Source organism: Xyrauchen texanus, chromosome 1, assembly GCF_025860055.1.
Source record: "Xyrauchen texanus isolate HMW12.3.18 chromosome 1, RBS_HiC_50CHRs, whole genome shotgun sequence".
NCBI classification, from domain to species: Eukaryota; Metazoa; Chordata; class Actinopteri; order Cypriniformes; family Catostomidae; genus Xyrauchen; species Xyrauchen texanus.
Window position 1 is genome coordinate 47433511 of NC_068276.1, and position 23387 is coordinate 47456897.

The following is a 23387-nucleotide window of genomic DNA, read 5'->3' on the forward strand; positions in this document are numbered from 1 at the left end:
CTGTGCTGTTAATTAAATACATCTACAAATGAACTCCACCACTTTCTTGAGCCAATAGGATTTGCATAACATTGTGTCCTGTGTTTTGTTCTTTCTGGTCTTGCTAAAAGGTGTTCCCATAATTGGTGTACGGAAGCCTATTTCCTATTCCATAACATAGGTATTTTTAGTGATTGATTGCAATTGACTAAGATATCCTAAAAGATATTCAGTAGAGGTGATGTTGTTTTGACTTGAGAGTTTGATGTACACCAAGTTGTCATGTCTGTTCAGATGACTTGACACAACATATGTTTTGCTTTGTGATGAGTGAACTGTTAGTGTAGATACAATATAATGAATTATTATGAATGAGCAGTGTGTTCTGAAATCCAGCCTAATCTTTGTAGGTTTTAATGGATCTTTCTTATAGTTACGTTTTCTTCCGTATGACAGACACAACAGTTGATTATGGTCATGATGCATCAGGCAGTATCACTTAAGAGTGTAAGATCAACCCATAATGTTGTTGATCTACATGAAACCTGAGAGTTACTCCTAACATTCACTCTCTTTACTCTCTGTATCTCTCCACCCAATTCAGCTACTCATTGCAAGAGAAAACAAACACAGTATACTCAATATTCAGAGCTGTATAGCCATGGATCATTTCCACTCTTTATTTATTGTCATAGTTACCTTTTCCCCTTTAGCATGTCTAGACAGAGCTCTTTCTCATGATCCGTACTGAGAAAAGTAGTGTCGGTGTAACAACAAGAAAAGGTGAATTTCATGACAAATAATAAGTGTCAGGTCAATGTTTGTTGTTGTACTGAAATACCTGATAATATACATTCACTGTATATATATACTTTAAAACAGAAATAATGAAAGGTTTGCATTAGCTTTAAGTCCATATTTCCTTTTCTTGTTTGTATAATTTTAATGCTATTTAAAATTAAGGTACTGATGATGAGATTTATTTTTCATGGTAAATGTGTTGTAGGACTTGCCAACTTTGACCTGTAGTGGGCAGTGCAGTCTATAGCTTAATGTCCATATATGCTTTCACCATAACAGACATTACAACCAATAAGCATATTATCTGTTGACTCGTATCTATTAACAGTATCAACTCATAAGATTCAGTTTGTTCATTTATATATGATCTCACAGAACAGAATCAGACTTTTCATAGTATTCTTGAGTGACAGTGTAGTATAGGTTTGCGTCACTCTTCCCGAGCTTTTAAGCCATCCGCACCACACCTGCACACACTGGATTTTACTCCTGTCCACTCTATTGGGACAAGTCTGTCCCAAGTTCCTATTCCTGTCCATTCTGGGTCAGGGTCATATGATCCTGCATATTCACCAAAAACCACCAAAACAGGAAGAGGGCAACCTTGAAGTCAGGGTCAGAGATCAAACATATGAAACTGATCAGCACTTCTCTCTTCAAATGAAAATTCTCACATGTATGGAAAACCGCTGGGGTATTGGTCACTTTTTATTTTTCAGTGGAGAATGAGTTTCCAGAGTTTGCAAGAACCACCTGTTTTTCATGGAGTTCAACATGTGCTACTGCCAACGATTTATTCAATCTCATATATAAACACAAATCAAAATGAAAAGTCTTAAGGATTAATCTTTTAATAACCGTACACAGTCCTCCCTTAAATCAGCCAAAAAGGGTTTCTTAGCACCCATCTAAGTGATGAAGGATCTTTTGGCAGCCCTGATGTTGTGAAAACAGTATGAATGTGGATGGGTGGTATAAGTGATGAAGACATCTGGACTGTGTGTTCATCTCTGATGGAGATGGAAAAATCCCCAGAGAGCTCAAGCCCATCGAAGACTTGCAGATGGTAAATTAATACCAAATCCATGACGTACCTCATACAGCCTTACCACACATTCCAAACACATTCTCCTGAACTGCACATTTATCAGCCTGAAAAGCTATATCTCCTATAGGTGGCACTGTAGTAATTCAATATCCACATTTGTCTTAAATTCTTTGTTTGACTCTTGTAGAACAGTAAACCCTAAGAAGTGTGTACGTTTTGAATCCATGTGGGTGTTTGCCAATTGCATAAATGCTTGTTTTCTTGAGCAATGGGTTGTGTGAGAGTTTCAAACTTTCATATTTTTTGGCACACAATGTCCTGCTTTGTCTCAAAAGGTCAACAAAATAGCCCTTTTGTTCCTGGGTAATAATGGCGGAAATATTAAATAGCTTTTTTTTTTATAGAAATTAAGACTTAAAAATAAACCTAGTCTGAGAAATATTTACTGAGGTAAAAAGAACAACACCTAGCCCTGTTTTCCCCATCTACTGTACTTCTTGAAAGGTGTATGGGTATTGTGTGTCTAGGCTTGAATGAATACATGTCTGGTTGCTACTGACAGTTAACCTTACCAGGAGATCCTCACAATTGTGCTTAATCTGTCAGTCTGTCAGCAATACACAGAGGTACTCTAATGGGATAATTTGCTGAAAGATCAAAGAACAAAGATCTCTCCAAATACATACATGCACTCACTTGCACACATGTAAACGATCACATAAACAGTGAGTTCCAAACATTTTAGACTATGAGAGAAAATGCTTCATGCTTCTATTCTGCACTCTAATTGACTAATTGTCCAGTTTAAGTATATTATCAGCATAACTATTTAAATTATTCAGATTATGCTAATTTCTTAGCATTCCGTATTTCCCCCTTTTCATTAACAACAGCATGCACTCGATTTGGCATACTTTGGCAAACCACACGTTTGCTCAAAACCTGATGATTCATATTATGCCAGCATGATTTGAGAATGTTCCAAACAGCACCTTGTGTAGTAGTTGACCAATAGTGCTGTGGCTGATAAATCGGTCGATATTTGGTACTGTAGCCTTTTCTGAAATGGCTGTATCTGCATCGACTGATACATTTTCCAGTTTGGACGATTCGTTTCGTAAGCCGTGAACCAATCTCATTTCGTTTTGTTTTTGCATGCCATCGTGTTACCACAGTAACAGTCTGTGTCTCATTTAAACAGTCCCGCATATCAGAGCCGTGACAGATGTGAATGAGCTCATGATGATGTTTAAAGTTTTAGCCCGTTTCATTCTCCCTCCCTCTCTCTTTTCAGTTCCCTGTGACTGTTAACTGTTTTAACTAATAAAAAGCCCAATATCAATACAACTTCTATCATATACAATCTGCAAATATGCAGATATCTCATTTAAACAGATATCATTTACAAACCTCACAAAACTTGTGCAAACCCAGCGTTTTCTTCCTGTGGAGCACTCATGTACTGTATCTTTTTCTGCAGTATTTATTATTATAGCCTGGATTAAAACGGCGTCCCTTTGACTCGCCAATCAGGGTTCCCACGTGTCCTGGAAAACCTGGAATATTGCAAAGCTTTTTTCTAGTCATGGAAAATTAGAAAAATACCTAAATGTCTTGGGAAATAATTGTTTGTCCTGGAAAATATTTTAGTATAATAAAACAGTTTGCCTGTGTCACTGACAAGGTTGTTGTAACATGTACAAAAACATGGACTCAGGATAAGTGTCAAATACACAAATTCATATCCTTTTGTCACAAAAATATCCTTTGTTGAAAAAAAAGAGAAGAAGATAAAAGGAATTTACACCCTGAGGTCATAGGGTGGTGATGCTTTACACCATGTAAATTCATTTTTAATAATTCAATTATCGCTTGTTGTGACCAAGCTTGCCGTGACCACCTGAAGGGCCAATTTCTGCAATGCAGAAAATATGGACAGAATCGCTGATTCTGATCATAATAATGTCATTAGGAATAAAGCGTAAAATATAACATATTTATGATGAAAATTCATGTTTGAGGCATAAAAAGCCTCTCAAAGCTACATTTTTCAGCTTTTGGAGGAACCCATTGCTTCTAAACATGATAATGCAAGGTGAATAGAGGATTTCTGTGGAATGAAAAGGCCTGACTGTAGTCCATGTAAGTAGTCATTGTGTTTAACAACTTGCCGCTTCACGATAAATCGATGAAATATTTTGAATGGCATATCGGGTGAAACTAGAGACTAGTCTTTGACTCAAACTGGTTTTTAATGTAAAAACATAATGAGACTACTTACCAGATGTAGTTTTGTTGCCGTTTTTCCCAAAGACAAACTCCGCTGAGATCGGTGTCAAGTGGTTTTGTCACATTACTTTATGTGTCAAAAGTTTAACCCTTTACTTACAGCCCAGAGTGTCCTGAAATGAGATCAGTCAGTTTAAAATAAATTGCATTATGCATCGTATATAGTGAAGACAAGGGCGTAGATTTGGCTTGAACATTGGGGAGGTTACAGTGTGAAGAATTTACATGTTTCCATTGATCATGGTATAAATATTGGGGGGTTGTACTTGCTTGTTTTTATTATTGATGGGGGGGATTTTAATTTATTAAAATGTTTGCAACCAGTTACAAAAATGGGAAGAATAAACAGAAATCAGAAGTTGCTATCTACCATCAAAAATGCACAAAATCTTATTTTTTAAGTTTTTATTTTTGCAGTTTTATTAGTGAAAGTTTTTTGTGAATGTTTTAGTAAATATAATGCTAAATAAAAAAAAGTTAATTTGTGTTTTGCCAATTTATGTACTGTACATGTAATTTACTTTTGTGTTAAATTGTGTGATATACTGTATCAGCATTATATCTGCCACCCTGTTCTATGGATTTTTAGTAAAAAAAAAAAAAAAAAACATATTAATCTATCTCTATTTTGTGCTTAAATGGATGACAGGAAATCTGACCTTTTGAGCAAATGAGTTAACATTGTAATTGTTGCAAATTTGCTTATGTTTGATTTGCGATCTATAAAAAGTGCAATATCTTAAATGTTTCTTTTTTTATTTTACATCGTAACATTTATTTGTTTAATTTTTTTTAAGTAAACTTTAGAAAATAATTATAAAATGATTAATATTTAATTAATTGAACAATTGAAAAAAATTTCATTTTTCATTTGGGATTTTCAGTGTGGTCTCTGGCATTTGGACCCCACTGTAAAAGTTTTCCCATTTTAGAACACTCAGAACACAAGGAGATTGTGTTGCTGCTCACACACAAAATATGCCTTTGGTATCATGCCTTGTGGCTAAAAGGTCATTGTGAAAAAGTGAATTCTGTGTAACAGATAAAACAGATATATGAGATCAGCACGAAGTTAAATGTCAGTCTATTTTTCATGTGCTCATCACAAGGCAGCAGCTACAGTAGTTTGTGAAAGAATAGTGTGTGTGTGAGAGACAGTGTTTCTAACCACATCACTACATCATCTCTCTCTTTTTTCATTTTTTTACCATCTGTTTCCCATCGCTTCCTTTTTTTCTCTTCTTCATTCTCACGCTTCACTCTTTGACCTTCCTTCGTATCGACTATTCGTATTAATATTTGCATTTCAGTATGAAGAGTTTGGTTCTTTCAAGACACTTGCATATTGTGCAACTACGTCTGAAGACTGGTACCTTCACTGGTACCTTTACAACAGTGTGTGTTGTTCATATGCAGTGTCCCCAAAAGTATTTGAACATGTAAAACACACACACGCACACACAAACACACACACATGTTGGTCTACCTATCATTATGATGGCTTTCCATAGACATAATGATTTTTATACTGTACAAACTAGAGATTATATCCCCTAAACCTAACACAACCCCTAAACCTAACCCTCTTTCAGCATTTTAAAATTTTAAATAAAACATTGTTTAATATGTTTTTTAGGCTATTTAAATTATGAAGACACTAGAAATGTCATCATAAACCACATTTATAGCATAATACCCTTGTAATTACCAGTTTGTAACCTAAAAAAATTGTCCTCATAAATCACATAAACATGCCCCCAGATCACAAAAGCAAATTTTTCAACAAAGACATTTCACAAAGAACAGATGTACCGTTTAAAATTACAGCCAGATAAAAAGCGTTTAGACATTTTCTAGTTGTCAAACGTAGTGGAAGAAGTGCATATTTAATGTGATGAACTACACTTGTGGTAACATCTAGGACACTAGTGTTAAAAATAAAATAAAAATGACTTTGAGACCAGTTTGTTAAAAATAAGAAGAAAAGTGAAGTCCATTCTGAGAAAAGCTAAGCAATATTTAATTGTGGCTGTCACTTGATATTTTGTAATCTATTGCAGTGAAACTTACATTTTTAAGTTTGACTTAAGTGTCGATAATCATTTGGGGCCACTGTATATGTGCTCGACACATCCTGGTTATAAAAGGCAGGAGAATAAAGGACAGTGGGTGTCCTAAGATTATTCCTCAGGGTGAGTTGATTTTGCTGTAATGAGTAACACTCTGGCAGAAGAACTTGTACAAAGCCCAGCTGCTTCAGTGTCAGGCTCCTCCCACTCTGCTCGATGTCACTCTGTGAGTGTTTACCTGAAGTTTGCTCTTGGCAACCTTATCCCTGCACTCTGATTTACATGAGTACATGGCAGATGGAGAGATCAGACCTCCCTCTCTCTTCATCCTCTGATTTTGTGTGTCTGTCTCATGCTCGGTTTGGATTGGCTGTACCCGGCTGTGTGCTGAGAAGTGTCTAAGGAGATTTACATAGTGTGTGTCTGTCTGACACACTGCCTGTCTCCCAGTCTGCAGGTAGAGTGAAGGGTGTGAGTGTGGCTGTATGCGAGTGTATTTATTTCACTGGCTTAAATATCATGTGAATATTTCAAAATGACAACAGTTTATGTCTGATGGTGGCTGCAATAATTTACTATATGGAATATTTGTATAATGTATTAAATTAATATGTAAACTTAATGATGAAGTACTTGCTTGGGGATTTTCATTGCTCATAGTGTTTATATATAAGTGTAAATCTGTGGTGCCACTATTTACCACATGAGTGTGTTTGAGGTGGTGCACTGTGTTTTATGTTTTATTATGTGAGTGAGAGAGTTATTTTATTCATCTTGGCATTCGTCTGAATTTCACATGTGTGACTTATGGCTATTTCTTACTGTTTTTGAAAGATAAACAATGCTACTTCTATCTATGCAGATTTGTGTGCGCAAGAGCCAGGACAGCAGAAACTTATTTATAGTGTGCATCTATTCAAGCAAAATTGAAACATATTGCATCCATTTAATGGTTACTTAAAGGGATTTCTTCACCCAAAATGGACAAATCTGCCATCATTTACCCATTCCAAGACAAAATGACTTCATTTTTGTATGAACTATCTCTATAAAGAGGGACTATTTGGGGATTTTCAACCTTACCTTGTAGTTTGTGTGATATTTTTTTGTGGGACACAAACTTTATCAAAGATAAAGCGACTCACACTAGTGTCTGTTTATGTAGTATGACTGGAGTAACTTGTGTTTTATCATCATATCTAGTGAGGATATTGTTTTCCTTGGGATTACGTTTTTCGTCAAAAGTTGACCATCCCATCGGGTATCTGAATGCAACCGCTGATTAAGCCACCAAACCACAATACATCCAAAATTATTTTAGTTTCTTCTTTTCTCAAGAGTATCATTGACTTCCTGTAGAGAACAATACAAATAATGAATACCAAATTGGTGCTATGGCAAGATTCTCTCAGTCTAAATCAATCTGAGTATTGCAAAGAGCCATTGTTTCAACCCTGTTTCCTTCTTTAAATGCTGAGACTGTCTGAGGTTGTCCTGTTGTTTTTCACGTTGAAGCAGAGAGAACTCCCAAATGGGATGCTTAGTGTTATGGTAGATATTGTGATTGCTTTTTTTTGGTTGATATGGTTCATTCAGAAGGATTAATCGTGCATTGATTGCATATGTTATTATTCTGGCACTTTCCCCACACTTTGCTTACATTTCTCTAAATGTGCAAATGCATAACCCTTATAGATTAGTCTCAAGAGCAGAGTGGTGCTCCATAGATTTACATTTTATAGCTGCTTAGCCACTCAAATTGGAGAGTTATTTATGTTCACACACACACAAATGTATGCACTCATATTTATGCCTGTTCACATGCAAGCAGGAATACTCAAAAAAGTAATTCATGTAAATGCACTCCAGCTGTAGTTGGACCTGCATAAACAATAGAGGTTTAGCACATCAACTTCAACAGAGGTGCACATAATCCTCATCATGCTTGAAATCCACAAGAATGATCTGATGCTGTTCCTCTGCTTGGAACACCAGGAATGTTACTGGCTGAACTGTTATACAAACACTGTGGAATTATTTAAAAGGGGCATCTGGGAACTATCAAAATGTTACTAAATAGAAGTATTTATAAGTTCTCATGAAGGACCATTAGCTAGGTTTTAAGGATTATAGGAGTGAGAAAGGACAAATATGGTCAGGTCTCAAGAAGAATATGAATTGGAAATCGGGCAAGAATTCTGAAAATAAATAAAAACACTGACTGAAGAAGTCTTTTTAAGGAATAAGCTCCTCTTTGCTCTGGGGAATAGCATAAACAAATCACTTAAAAGAGAAGTGAAACAAGTTACCTTATTGTTCTAGTACTCAAAAGTGGTCTTGCAACCAAATTGATGGCCCCCTGATATTTTTGGTCTGGGTCTTGTCATGCACTCAGGTATTGTTGTCTTAGACATGATTGGAATCATATTGTAGCAGCCTGTTAATTTTGCAGCACTCTGTCAAACAAATGCTATTTCAGGAACATTGCTATTCCGCCATATATATATATCCAATAATTACCAGTGGTTGGGCATGATCGAAAAACACCAAGACTTTTTTTCAGTGTTAAACTTTTAGGTAGATGATATATCTTCACAATTTTCCATTTATTTCAGTGAATACATACAGCTTGTCATGTTGTTTAAAAAAAAAAATAATATAGGCGTCAAGGCTGGTAATTTAACAGGTTATTTGATATATGAGCCAACTGTCTAAATATGCTTTCACCATTATGCTTGTGCTAGCACCCTACGTTTGGCATTATCATGAGAATTTAATTTTTCTAGACTCAAATTTCTAGTCTCCGCCACCTTTGGTCTCAGCCGGAACTTGGGTGAGCTTCAGTTACCACTTTATACCCCCAGGGCCTAAAAGCCATATAGTGAAAATTCCCAAGTTCAAAAGTAAACATTTATGCAATATACTACCATCCTTCTTTGAGATTGTTTGTAGCTGAAAGAAGCAACTGATTAACGTCTGATCTGTTGTCCAATTAAGGTAATGCGTCTGCTTCGTTCATCCAATCGAACCACAATGGTCTAATAATGTAGAACAAAATCAAGAGAGTTTTGACGATAACCAAGTGTATATTTAAAAACTAAAATACTACTTTCTCGCTAGAAATGGAATCAATGAATATCAGTGAATAAAATTAGTGAATAAAAACGGCCTCTTCTGCCGTCATTTTTTTCTTCAGCTGAACCGCTGTGTATCCGTGCGCACAGGATTGTGGGATTTCATAGGCAGCGAAGGTTACATCTATGCTGACTACAAAACTTTATGAAATTATGGTAACTCACTAGACAGGATGTGACACAAACATTGGATTTGCCCTGGTCCGTTCCTACCTCCGTATATAGTCGACGGAGGCAGCATTTTCCTGGATTCGGACGCAGACAAAGGCATATATGTGAAGCTTATAATTTTAGAACAGTACTTATATGAATTCTTCTGTTAAAACTTGTGTATTGTTTGAGCTATAAAGTTGTTTAAAATTATTATTTTTACAGTTGTTTTAGTGTTTTAAAGTTGGCATGAAATGAAATTTCACCCTATCTATATTCTAAATGCATGTTATTGATCTTATTGTGAACGATTCATCCATGCATGTGTTTTATTTTAATTTTATTTATTCTCATAATATTCTCATAATTTTTCATCAAAATGTCATAACTCGATTTTGTGGCTAGATGTTTGAAACAGTGAGTATTTTAACCTTAACAGATTGGCCCCATTCACTTCCATTGTAAGTGCCTCCTTTTAAAGAAAAGTTGCTCCTGAATTCAACATTATGCCACAAATGCTGTTGATTGAGGATTCCTGTAAGTGTTGTGGAATATGTCATTTAGGATGTGTGCTGCATTTGTTATGGTTATCTGGTTTCTTGAATGCCTTTGCCTCTGGTTTCTTTTGTGTTTCTCACAAAAACATTTGTTTCCATCAAATGAACACAATACAGCCCTGATGAATGACGATGACTGAGGTTTCAGTGGGCTTTGAAATGTGGCGCTGTGATACATGTGTTTGTGTTTTGCACTTCCCTTATTTCCTTGCCTTCACTTTGGTGTGTTCAAAGAAGTGAGTGCATGCGAGGAAGAGAAAGGGATTTGAAAGAAGAAGGGAAGAGAAGGGAAAGAAGAAAATACTTTTTGACTTGCAATGCCCTGCAGCCTCTCTCATGGAGACCCTAATCTTTCACCCCTGACATGCTGTCATACAGTATATTGTAATCTCAGTTACTCAGCCAATCAGCTCAACAGTAGTTTTTCTGTTGTTTTACATGAACAGCGCTTAAGTTCACAGCCTATATCTCTATGATCCTATAAGATATTGTTTTTGTACAAGGGATGTTTTCAGTTCCATAATTAATAGAACTCGATAAGAACAATGCAGTGCCGGGTAGTAACAAATTACATTTAATCTGGATTACATAATCAGATTACTAAAATTAAGTACTTGTAATTGTATTATATAAATTTTTAAGGGGGGCCTGGGTAGCTCAGTGAGTAAAGACGCTGACTACCACTCCTGGAGTCACGAGTTCGAATCCAGGGTGTGCTGAGTGACTCTAGCCTGGTCTCTTAAGCAACCAAGTTGGCCCGGTAGCTAGGGAGGGTAGAGTCACATGAGGTAACCTCCTCATGGTCGCTATAATGTGGTTCTCGCTCTCGGTGGGTCACATGGTGAGTTGTGCGTGGATGCCGCGGAGAATAGCGTGAAGCCTCCACGTGTGCTACGTCTCCGCGATAAAGCGCTCAACAAGCCACGTGATAAGATGTGCGGACTGACCATCTCAGACGCGGATGCAACTGAGATTCGTCCTCCGCCACCCGAATTGAGGCGAGTCATGTCGCCACCACGAGGACTTGGAGTGCATTGGGAATTGGGCATTCCAAATTGGGGAGAAAAAAAAGTGCTTGACCTGGACAGTTCAATAATATTTATGTATTTAATAACATTTTTAAGCTACCATATATTTTTTTATATATTTGTAACTATATTTTTGTTTGTATCTTTAATTTATTCACTGAAAATATATATTCATTTGCAATAGTTATTGAAACAGGTGTACAGTGGTTTATTTATTACTGCTTGGAAGGACATTGTTATGGATAGTGAATATTGATCGACTTGCCAGTGGTCTGACTCTGCCGACGGAGGTCCGACCGCGGAAAGCTGCTGGCTGTGTGTACCACCCCAAAAATGCTGGAGGACCAACAGGTCATTGTTAGATGGGGATTATGAACTGAATGTTGATGTGAGCCCTGTCAAAACATCGTAGCTATGAAATATAATGTAGAGGGAATGAGATAATTGGTTACCTCGTTATTAAAAGTCACAACATAATATCATATTCCCACGAGTTAATATGGCATGCTCACGACATAACTAAGTGAACCGAACCCGTCCTGTCCTGGGCACCGTATCTTAGTCAGCAATTTACAATATTTAACAATACTGTGACCTCTAAGCTTTGTCTTTTTCTTGACACCATGTGGTGTGACCATAGCTTCAGCCGAAAGTGACCCCAAGCTTCTCTCTGGACATCAGACTTGATGCACAAGCCAAGCCGCATGGACTAATTTTATGTATGACAGTGAGGCAATTAAATCATTTTATTTTGGGGTTAACTATCCTTTTACACATACTACATCACTTAAAAATGTAATAGACGTTCAGGCCCGATGTTCCCCTAATAATGTTGACAAGAATTCACATTTTGATCTATTTATTCTTGTTGCGACAGCAAGTTTTTGTTCAGCAATTTTTCCAGTTTCCCGTTTAAGTGCTGTTGTCATCACATCAGATGAACACCAACACACACGACTACACACAGGATGTATGCAGAGGAATTACATTGGGTTATAAAATCTCAACAAGCTATTGTATGTTTACCCAATACACTGCCACTGCCAAGTCTAAAATTAGCTGCCCTTGAAACAGAGAGGAGTCATTACAATTTTATGTGTTTTTCTATTATAGGATGTTTTTAGATATTTAGACCCTTCAGGCTGTGTGATTTTGGCTGAAACAGATAGGGTCCTTTTTGGACATATTTATCTAGATGTGTTTCGATTAAGGAGAAAATTTAGCAATAGTCTCTTAAAAGACTGTTGAGAGATCATTGATTGGTTTGTAAGAGTTTAAAGCAATCTATGTAGCTACAGTATATTTTTCTCAAGGGTCAATCCTGCTCCTATAGATCTACCTTGCTGCAGAATTCCAACTTCGTTAAAAAACACATGAATTAGCTTCACATAAAAATTACAAACAGGTGTGTTAGAGCAGGGTTGCAACCAATCTTTCAGACAGAAAATAATGATTTCCTGTGCTCTTTTCCTGTACACTGTTTCAGTTCTGCTTTCTTTCATTGTTGATCAGGGTGACCATACGTGGGCCACCATGCTGGGGCAGAGCTTGAGGCTGCAGCCAGTTCCAATCCAAAGTCTCTCTGAGCTGGAGAGAGCACGTCTGCAGGAGGTGGCCCTTTACCACTTGGAAAAAAGAGACCTGGATTTTAAGATCAGCATCCCAAGAGGTATATTTAAGACCATTTTACAAGAATGTGTGTAATCGACTTGTTGAAATGCTGTGTTGTGATGCTACTTAATCATGCATAACAGATGTACTGCATAGATTTATATACTGTGATATATTGCTTGAGTGCCAGTCCAGATATGATCATTTCAGACAGATGCTTATCGAATTCCCAAGAAATATATTAGGGATGCACCGAAATTTCGGCCGCCGAAAATTTTCGGCCGAAAATGGCACTTTCGGTTTTCGGCCGAAAGAGAAAAAAGGCCGAAAATATGAGCCGAAAATATATACCTCCTCGCCCCGCCCCTCAGTGCTCAGATTTCAATCTGGATCGATCTAGCCCTTATCACAGCGCTACCAAACAAAGGCCGATCATGTCAGCGGTGTGGAAATTCTTCAAAGTTTCTGATAAGGACATCAAATTTGCGATCTGCAGTGTTTATTCAGCAGAACTTTCAAGATATATATATATATACAGAATACAGCAAGAGATTCTACAGGAAAATGTCACAACTAGCGCAGCTACACCACAACTTGAGACGTATTTATCTGAACTACGCCAGAAGCGACAATCCCCTTGACTACGGGCGCATAAACAAAGACGGCTTTCCATTGCTTGCGCGGATTGCGCACAGGTATTTATCTGCCCAAGCAGCAGCACAGAGAGTGAGAGACTGTTCAGTGCAGCATCTCATATTCTTGATGAGCTTTCTGACAGGAGAGACTGTCAGAACGTTTAGCAACTTTTGTTCTTGAAGAGAACCCTGTCACTTGTAGTTAAATAGAAAGCGGTCCAATATGATGTGTATAGCAATTACATTACACTTGTTCTTCACTTGAGGATACATCAGTCGTTTACAGTTGAGGTTGGATTTAGTTCAATTACTGCTGTTTTGCACAATCATTTTCACTTAAAGTGTACATACGTTTACATAAACAGAATAGAGCACTGATCTATATATATAAATATAAGTATATATTATAGATATATATAGATCAGTGGAATAGAGGCCCTCTGCCATTCTGTGTTCTGCCTGTTGTTTTAATTAAAATTACTGTTGCATATTTAAACTTTTTGAAAGATGTTAGCTAAGTTCATTACTTGACTCTTGTTTTGCATATAATAGTTTTCTAAAACTTTACATTATTTGGATAATTGTTAATAAAATCTGTCAAATTAGATTTTTACAGAACTGAAAGAAGAATAATATTTAATATAGTTTTAATATATTTTTTGTCCAATTTTGGTGTGCTACTTTCAATAAAAGTGTGATTTATTTTATTGGTTTGTAGTTTTTCAATTCAGATTAATTAAATTCATGAAATTAATGAAAAAGTATAAAATTAATACAATTATACACAACATTTTTTTTTTTAAATAGGTAAAAATTTCGGTTTCGGTTTTCGGCCAAGTGCATCCTGGATTTTCGGTTTCGGTTTCGGCCCAGAATTTTCATTTCGGTGCATCCCTAAAATATATGCAAATTCCACATCACAGTGATGCATTTGCGCTACTTTTTTATTTGTTTTAAATGTACCAAATAAAAAATTATTTATAGAAAGAGAGCTACAAAGAAAGAGAAAAATAGGCAGAGAAAGAAAGATGACGATGGAAAGTCAAAAGCATTGCTGTACTGGTAGCTTGCAACCCAAAAATTTATCGAAGGTCTTTGAAGGGTTGTGAAAAGCAGGGAAAACAAACGAAAAATGCAACTAATCATATAATTGTTTGCAGTTAGGTATAATAAATGCAGATCGCATAATAAATAATTTCATCAACTTTTCACAGGGAGGAGAAGACACTTCCCATATCTTAAGTTGTTGATGTCAAAGGCTGTGTTGACATCAGCTGTATTTTTGTGCAAATTCATCTGCCACTTCCATCTGTTATCAAGACATCTCCCAACCTTGAAAACTGCAAGGTTAAAAAATGCAACCAGAATACTAATTATGGGTTGGACTAACTTATCTAATACATTTTTAGTTTGACATATATAATCAAAATAAAATATTTGCCGCATCAAAACAAATTCCATTATTTCTGTGATTATTTGATTGTTGGTCACATAAAAATAAAGATATTGTAACATTGAAAAGTTTCATTATTACAACCACTTCAGCCCCTCTCTCCTGGTAAACAGCAGCGCGAGTGCAGATTGCACACACACACACACATGTTGGTCTACCTATCATTATGAGGACTTTCCATAGACATAATGACTTTTATACTGTACAAACTATAGATTCTATCCTCTAAACCTAACACAACCCCTAAACCTAACCCTCACAGAAAACTTTCTGCATTTTTACATTTTCAATAAAACATTGTTTAGTATGATTTGTAAGCGATTTGAATTATGGGGACACTAGAAATGTCCTCATAAATCACATTTATAGCATAATACCCTTGTAATTACTAATTTGTAACTTACAAAATTGTCCTCGTAAATCACAAAAACACGCGCGCTCACACACACACACACACACACACACACACACACACACACACACACACACACACACACACACACACCTGTTTGATAGCACAGCTCAGGGACGTGATCTAATTATAAATGCGAACTTTGCAAAGTTACTGCCACCATGCATTTGTGATTGGACAAACAATTAAATGAGTGCAACGTTTGATTTTGTTTTTTACAGAAACAGTAAATCTGTAAATGTTGAGATAAAGCCTTTAGGTTAAATTAAGTGGCACTCACCCGTTTGTATTCTGCAGAGGCAGTGGGATGTGTCCGAATGTGATTAATAAAGTTGCTGGTGTTTCCCCCTTTGGCTTGAAATCTTTGTAAGCATTCACGGCAGTTGAGTTTTCCCAGTTTCATTAGGCAAAATGTCTTGGTTACATATGTAACGGTTCCCTGAGATGAGGGGAACAAGACATTACGTCACTAAGCTGACGCATATGGGAGCATGACCTAGTTGAAACCTTTCTACAATAACTCCAATTCTAATATTGGCTGTGGTGTTTGAGCCCCGCCCTTTTCTACCATTTCCAGAAACCAGGACTGATTGCGCCATTTCGGCACAAATAACAGAACTGTTTCCATGTCCACTTGGACTTTGCCGATGACAGAATGAAGGAGGCGCACCGGGGGAAACACATACTTGCGTATTCGCCAGCCATATGTGGGCCAGTGCTTCATGGTTACATATATATACATATATAATCAGAATTTGGTGATTTACAATATTGGAATGAATGGCTCTCAAAGCAAGACAGACAGTCAGTAGCTCTAGGTGGTTGACCTGTCATGGCCGTTTCGCACCTGTCCAGGTGTTGAAAGTTGGGTGTTCCTTACACACCACACCCCAACCTGTGTTGGATGCATTTGTGGTCAGCACTTAACTTCTGAAAACTTGACCCATCATAACACACTGTTGGTAGAAGGCTAGCGCAGTCCATGGTGCTAGAGCAGTGGCAAGAAAATTTTATGATTTTAGTGGTAATGTTTTTTCAATTAGATCTGAAACAGACACCGAAGAATGGTTTGTATGCGCTCGTTCATGAGGTGCACACACTTGAACTCTTAAAAAGGAGATTTACTGGCTGGGGAAAAGTGTGCTTTTGCGCAGTTGACATTAGACTAGATTTTCCATATGGAAAAGCGGCGAGTTTCTGTAATCCCTCTGCTTGGCTAGTAATGACCAATTGCTGAGGTAATTCAAAACACACAAACTGTTCATTTTCAATGGAGTGAGTGCCGCATCGATACATTTTGTGTGGGGAGCCAGAGACAGGCTGAAATTAAGGATTTTAAATTGATAAGCAGTTCCCTCGAACTCGAATCTAAAAAGCCGCCTGTAACACAGTGCAGTTGGTACATGATAGATACAATCTGTTGACATAAATCAGTCCTGAGGATGGATGTACGATAAGATCTGTTTCTGAGTTAACAATTGAATGGGCGCATCATGAGCGTGCGTGCGATTCAAGCGTCTCAGACAAGATTGGGCCGAAGCCCACTGGCCATTTCCAGAATAAGGAAATAATGTCTGTAAATCCCACTCTGTGTGTCACAGTCTGTGCGTGCAACACCGGCACATCCCATGATCAGACCACAGATTGTGTTCGATTGTTGTGAACACCAGCTTTGACACACCCGTGAGGACTTACCTCACATTCGTACAGCGGGACAGCAGGCTTATTAATTCATATGAAACAGCCTCTATCGTGTTCTTTGCGAGAAGATTGTGTATTTTGGCTCGTAACACCAGCGCCACGTGCCAACGAAACCGTTGAAACAGGGTGGTCGACGTGCAAATTCGATCGTATAGCCATGGTCGATCCTTTAGGAATAGGAATGCCAGTAAGAGCTCGCCACATGTCTATGTAATGGGACAGAGGGCAATTTGGTATGTTCGTAACATGATTTAATGCGCTGCTGTGTGGTAGTTGGGCATAACTTTTGTCTTCCCCATGGTCCACTTTATTAAGAAGAGTGGAATCGCTGTGCGAGAAAGCTGGATTTTGTCAGTTCGTTATGAAGTTCTTTGAAGAACGGGACTGATCTGCGGAACTCTGACTCTGAAAAGTCACTTCTGATTGGTGCAGGACACCTTTGGGGATGCGGACAATTTCAGTTCAAATGTTTCCAAACAGGTAGAACACGCTCTCTCTTCCTCTTCAGTCTCTTCTGTTGTCATCTCTCGTCTGGTCTCTTCTGCTCTTCTAATCTAACACATATTTCGAGACCCTAAATTCCCTTACATATATTGGTGTTAGAAGACGGGCACGTTAACTGTATCCCTCTAAATTCTTCAGTACCAAATATCCTACAGAAGGACTCTCCCATATGCGTCAGCTTGGTGACACAGTGTCAAGTTTTCTGAGTCATAAGGGAACCCAAAATAATTCCAAATCTCGGTACGTGAAGTGTGTTGTGTAAAAAGCATCTAATTTTCCGAAGTTTTACTTAAATCCATATTATCCATTAGGAGGCACGACCGGCAAATGAACACGCTGGGATTCAGACATGTGTGTGTTTGAAGCATGGTAAAACCACACATTGCTGTGTATTGAGCCCCCTGCTGTACACTCTATACACGCACGACTGCACCTCCACCCACCACAATAACATCATAGTGAAGTTTGCGGACGACACTACAGTTGTGGGGCTCATCACTGGAGCAGACGAATCAGCTTACAGAGAGGAGGTTAAACATTTGTCGGTGTGGTGTAGGGAGAATAACCTTCTCCTTAATACTGTAAAGACCAAGGAGCTGGTGATTGATTACAGGAGGGAAAAGACTGACATCACACCACTCATCATCAGCGGGGATCGGGTGGAGCAGGTGTCGGATTTCTGTTTTCTGGGTGTGTACATTGAGGAGGGTCTGACATGGAGCGTAAACAGTGTGAAGGTGCTAAAAAAGGCCCAACAACGTTTGCACTTCCTGAGGGTCCTCAGGAGAAACGACATCACTCAGAGACTGCTGTTATCCTTTTACAGGTGTTCCATAGAATCTATCTTAACATACTGCCTATGTGTGTGGTTTAGTAGCTGCACAGTAGCCCAGAAAAAGGCTCTCCAACGGGTCATTAACATGGCCCAGAAGATAGTCGGTTGTCCCCTCCCTACAATGGTTGACCTTCACAGTGCTCGCTGTGCCAAAAAAGCTCAGAGCATTATTAAAGACACTTTCCATCCCGGTCACTCCTTGTTTGAACTGTTGCCATCAGGCAGACGATACAGGACAATCAAATCAAGAACAAACAGACTTAAAAACAGTTTTTATCCAACAGCAATAACCACCCTTAATGCCATAAAAAAAAAAAAAAAAACATTCATAAAACAATACTATATAGTTAGATTGTGCAATAACTATGACAGAATGAATGGTGGTGTGTGTGTGTATCTCCAATAAGATGGGGATTGTTTTTTTCTTTTTATTGATATTGATTTTATTGATGCACCAACTGTTTGGCACTTTTAAATTTCGTTGTACAGGTTACAATGACAATAAAAAGGATTACTGATTACTGATAAATAAACAATACCATATAAGGGGCAAATTATAAACAACATTTTGCGCTCTAAAAGGGCACTGCATGAAGGGGATGCCACTGGAAAAGACAAAATTTGTAATGTTATTGCAGACATAGGTCTGATTGAAATTAAGGTTTTAGCAAAAATAATATTAACTACCGCACATACAACATAACTTATGGTATTACCATTTGGTACTACTGTTTAAAAAATACTGTGGCGCCACCAATATTTTGAAGCTTTAGTATTGTGATACTACTGTAGCACTGGTCTACAGCCAGGAGCTACAAGGAGCACTTTCGAACATTAAGAGCCTCAGTCACTTCCAGTGAATTGATAAAAAAGTGATGCAATTAAAGTGAATAGGGACTGAATCTAACGTTCTGCTTCACACCTCTTCTTCTGTTCCAAAGAAGAAAGAAAGTTGTATGGCTTTGGAACAACAAAAGGGTGAACTATCCACTAGGGCATTTTAATTTACCATTGTATGCTAAACAATTTTGGTGCTGGGTTGTGTCACCACTTTATTTCCAATGTAAAACATCGGTCCTGATGCAAAACCAGAGAACCACTATTTTAGAAGTCAATCCATTAGTCACTCTTAGCAAAAAATCACATCTGCTCATCATTTTAGTATATGCATACGAAATCTCTTTTTAATTACATTATAATTGTCTATTTTTCTTTCATTTGAAAATATTCTGTTACTTTACTTTTCTATGCAACCTTATGTGTTTGTGCAATGTCTGAGCTATCATATGAGTGTCCCTTTATGTCCTACCACTTTGTTATGTGAAAAGTGGTTTTCCCAGCATGTACAAGCAACACCACATGTTCAGATCAAGGAAGGTCATCCGCTGTCCTTTAAAGTGGAGTTTTCAACTGGTCATCTGTGAGAAGACCTCAAGCTTACTCATGGGGAAGCTGCCGCCATAATTTCTGTGAATATTTATGGAACAATATCCTCCCAAAGGAGAAATCTGTCAGTTTATGCATGGTGGTTGACTTGGCTGCTCCTTTTGGAATTGTCATCAACATGTTTGGCAGCTATTTTTTGGGAAATATTTTTTTTTTGGACAGTTTAATTTAAGCTCTGTTAAATACACATAAGAGAATTCTAAAAGCACGTAATTAGTAATGGATCTCTGTTTTTGGACAATAATCTTTCTTTTTTTTTTTTTGTTTTTTTTTTTACATTTAACAACCTTAATCCAGGGATATTTTGAAGTTACATTCTTTGTTAATATTTTGAATTACTGTTATTAGTTTTAAACTCTTGCTGTATGCAGTTTGAAGCCTTTGTTTTGATCTCGCTCTCTTTATTTTATTTTTATTTTTTTGTATCTTGCCTTATAAAAATGGCTCCTTAATTTTGTTTTCGGTCTCTGCATGGACCCAAAGAGATTATTTGTCCTAAATCATGCAAATATTTCAACATGCTCATCATCTCTCTCTCTGATGGTAGCTGATGGAGGCTTAGCCCTGGATGTCTTGGCGTGTGGGGAGGGAAAGGGGCAGTTGCCATAGAAATAAACTCATTTCCTGCAGTCATGGGAATATGACCCCACCTAATGGTCAACTCTGCATGTGTTACAATCCCTTACTCTCTCTCTGTGGTTGCAGTTGACCATATGCTTGATACATGCTTTAACGTCTTTGGGAAACATCCGAGCACATTCAAGACTAAATCAATTCTCATATCATCACAACAGTGGTTCCAGTATCGACATAATGATGACTTAACACCAGAAAACAAGACAAGATACATGAGAAAGCTTGACATGATAGGAGTGCAGCGCTGCTTAATGTTTCTCATGGTTTAATCAATCAAACATTTCTAAGGGGATGTGTTTCTCGGTTTAGCGAAGTGTTTAGTAAATGGGGTTTCTGGTAAAGTTGCTGTAAAATGTGACATTTTAGCTATTTTATATATACAGTCTTTTCATTAATCATCAATCATATTAAATATATAATAAAAACGTTTTAAGATACCAATTGAATGGTGGTGACTATTTATCCATCCAGAAAATGTTACTGTAATTTTTAGTGCCATATCTTGCTTGCTTTCGAAGCAAGAAGGTCAGTGGTTTTACTTCAGAAAGAGCCCTACAGACTATCATCCATCTAAATGGATTAATAGTTTATTATAGGAATGGAAGATTTGTTGCATGCATCTGATTTGGTGCATGTGTTAGTTGCCACAAGCTATTTTATGTGGTATGCTGTGTAATAAACTTTGTCATGTGCCTCATATTGTTAATTTAATCACATATTAATTCCCAAATTAGATTTACCTTTTATATAAATTATTAACATAAATATTCACCAGCTATATTAAATACATTTTATAATCATAAACTGACCTAGACATAGGTCTGTACATAAAACCAATTATAATTCAATTTTTTCTGCAGAGATTCGCAAGAGGAGAAAATCACTACGGAGAAAGTTTGACTCCTTTTCAAAAGAAAAGAAAGAACGAGGTAAGAAAGAACCTTTCTTTATTTCAATGCTTCTTTATAAAAGATGATCTCTTAACCCTTATAAAATGCATACAAGTAGAAATGGCAATTGTTTCAATATAGTTAAGTCTCAAAAACTTTGCATTGTGAGACTTAACTATGTTTAAGCAAACTATTCTAGCCATTCTTCTTAAGTACTTTAAGTACCCTCCATTTGCCAGGCAGCATTCCTGAGCAGTGTTGGGTAATGTTACTTTTTAAAGTAACTTGTTATAATATTGCATTACTCCTTAAAAAATTTACTTAATTCATTAAAAAGTTATTTTTATGGAAAGTAAAGCATTACATTACTTTTGCGTTACTTTTGTCCAACAGCCACTTTCTCTTCTGCTATGTTATGCATTTCATACAAATAAGCCATTCATTGCATACAAGAGACATTACAGGTCATGCTAGCTACTGAACAACACTCATGTCAAAACAACATAGTAAACAAATAGATATTTAGAAAGTCTTCAATCAGTATGTCTTCACGTTATATTTATAATAAAGTCTACATTACAGGAATGTGCATGATTTGTTTTTCCATCAACATGGCAGCCAATATGAATAATTAAGAATAACAACACTTGTACCTGCATCATATTCTGTATGTCACCATGTGCTGTGCACATCGACAATGCCAGAGCCAACTTAAGATATTTTTCAAAAGTCAGGATAAAATTCAGTGAGGAATCCAGCCTATGTTCAAGGAACAAGTCTGATAAGTCTTAAGTCACTTTAGTGCATGCTTGTTTTGAGTTGATCCAAGGTGAGTACAGATGCCACAACTTCAAAGGCGCATGTTGATACAGCTTGAATGGAATAGTTTTTAATGCTACCAAAATGTCATAAAAACGATTTCATGAATCTAACTTGTTTATTATAAAACAAAAATGGAGAATACGTTTATAAACTAAGAAATTTTGTCTGCATACACAATCGATGTAGAACGTTGCTCGCAGTTACTGATCCAGATTCAGCTTTTCTCATCCCATTCTCCCAGTTACGAAGAGCTGTAACAGGGAGCATTTCGGCTGCATAATTCAGTGAACTGAGCAAGTATTTCACCCTGTGCATCATGTCATAACCAGTGGAAGACTAATCTTATAATGCCTCTGCCTAAATGCATTTACTGATTTTTGTGTGCAATGTATATTAATGAATCAATCGCGTTTCACTCAACCGAACGTTGACCTCATATTACGCTGAAACAGTTGATTGACAGGTGATGTATGTATATAAAAGGTGATTGGCTCTTTTACCCGCAAGGCGGGACTTCCTTTCTACATCAATTGATTGTTGGGTGCTAGAGCTTCTTGGTTGGGCGTTCCAATTTCTCCCATTCATTTAAATATAAGTGACTCACCTCTGTCTGCTAAATAGTCTCTAGCCTCTCACACACTGGACGAGAAGCGCCACGGCACGTCACAGCTAGGACACGGCACAGGTATCAAACACGTGTACAAAAGCAACGCATTCTCAATTTCAAAAGTAACTCTGATAATATTAAATATTATCAGATAATATAATATTTAATATTTATTATCTAATATTATAATATATAATATTAGATAATAAAAAATATTGAGTTAATCATTACTCGAAAAAGTAATCTGATTAAGGAACACTCATTACTTTTATCGTGTGACCCCCAACACTGTTCCTGAGCACATGCACTCTTGTAATCTTTGTTTGATAAACAAGCAAGACCTAGTGCCTACATCTTAATACCAGGTAGGGATGGGCAGATTGATCCTAAAAGTATCGATACTTCCGATACTGATGTTGTATCAAAAATATCGATCCTCACACAAAAATATAGATTCTAAATTATTTATTTATTTTGTAACTAGGGGTATTATTATTTGGTTACCACGAACAATAATCGTAAGCTTCAAAGTGAAATAAAATGGACTAGGCTATATTAGCAAATAGCCTACTTGTGCAGGATGGGAAATGTTTTTTCTCCCACTCATCTTAACATTCATAAATGCTGAAAAACACAAGCAGACAAGCGCTTGCGCTGTCACAAGACTCGTTCAAACAGGAGGGATCAGCACTTGTAGAGGTTATGATAGAAAACCAGAGAATCAGCTTCTGGTGTGTATTCTAGGGCATATATACGTCGTATGCCCTCCTATCTGTTTTA

General features: G+C 37.1%; 1 protein-coding gene across 3 annotated transcripts in view; it reads left to right on the top strand.

The window, feature by feature from the left end:
* Nucleotides 1-23387, top strand: part of LOC127638326 (rho GTPase-activating protein 6-like) — a 44970-nt gene that overhangs the window by 7326 nt on the left and 14257 nt on the right. For 2 of the 3 annotated variants that reach the window (XM_052119841.1, XM_052119918.1), the window contains exons 2-3: nt 12568-12724; nt 21149-21217. In XM_052119841.1, coding sequence (XP_051975801.1) covers nt 12568-12724; nt 21149-21217 — 226 coding nt within the window. Of the gene's footprint in view, nt 1-6484; nt 6644-12567; nt 12725-21148; nt 21218-23387 lie in introns of those variants that run through there. The other variant, XM_052119993.1, reaches the window with a different exon arrangement.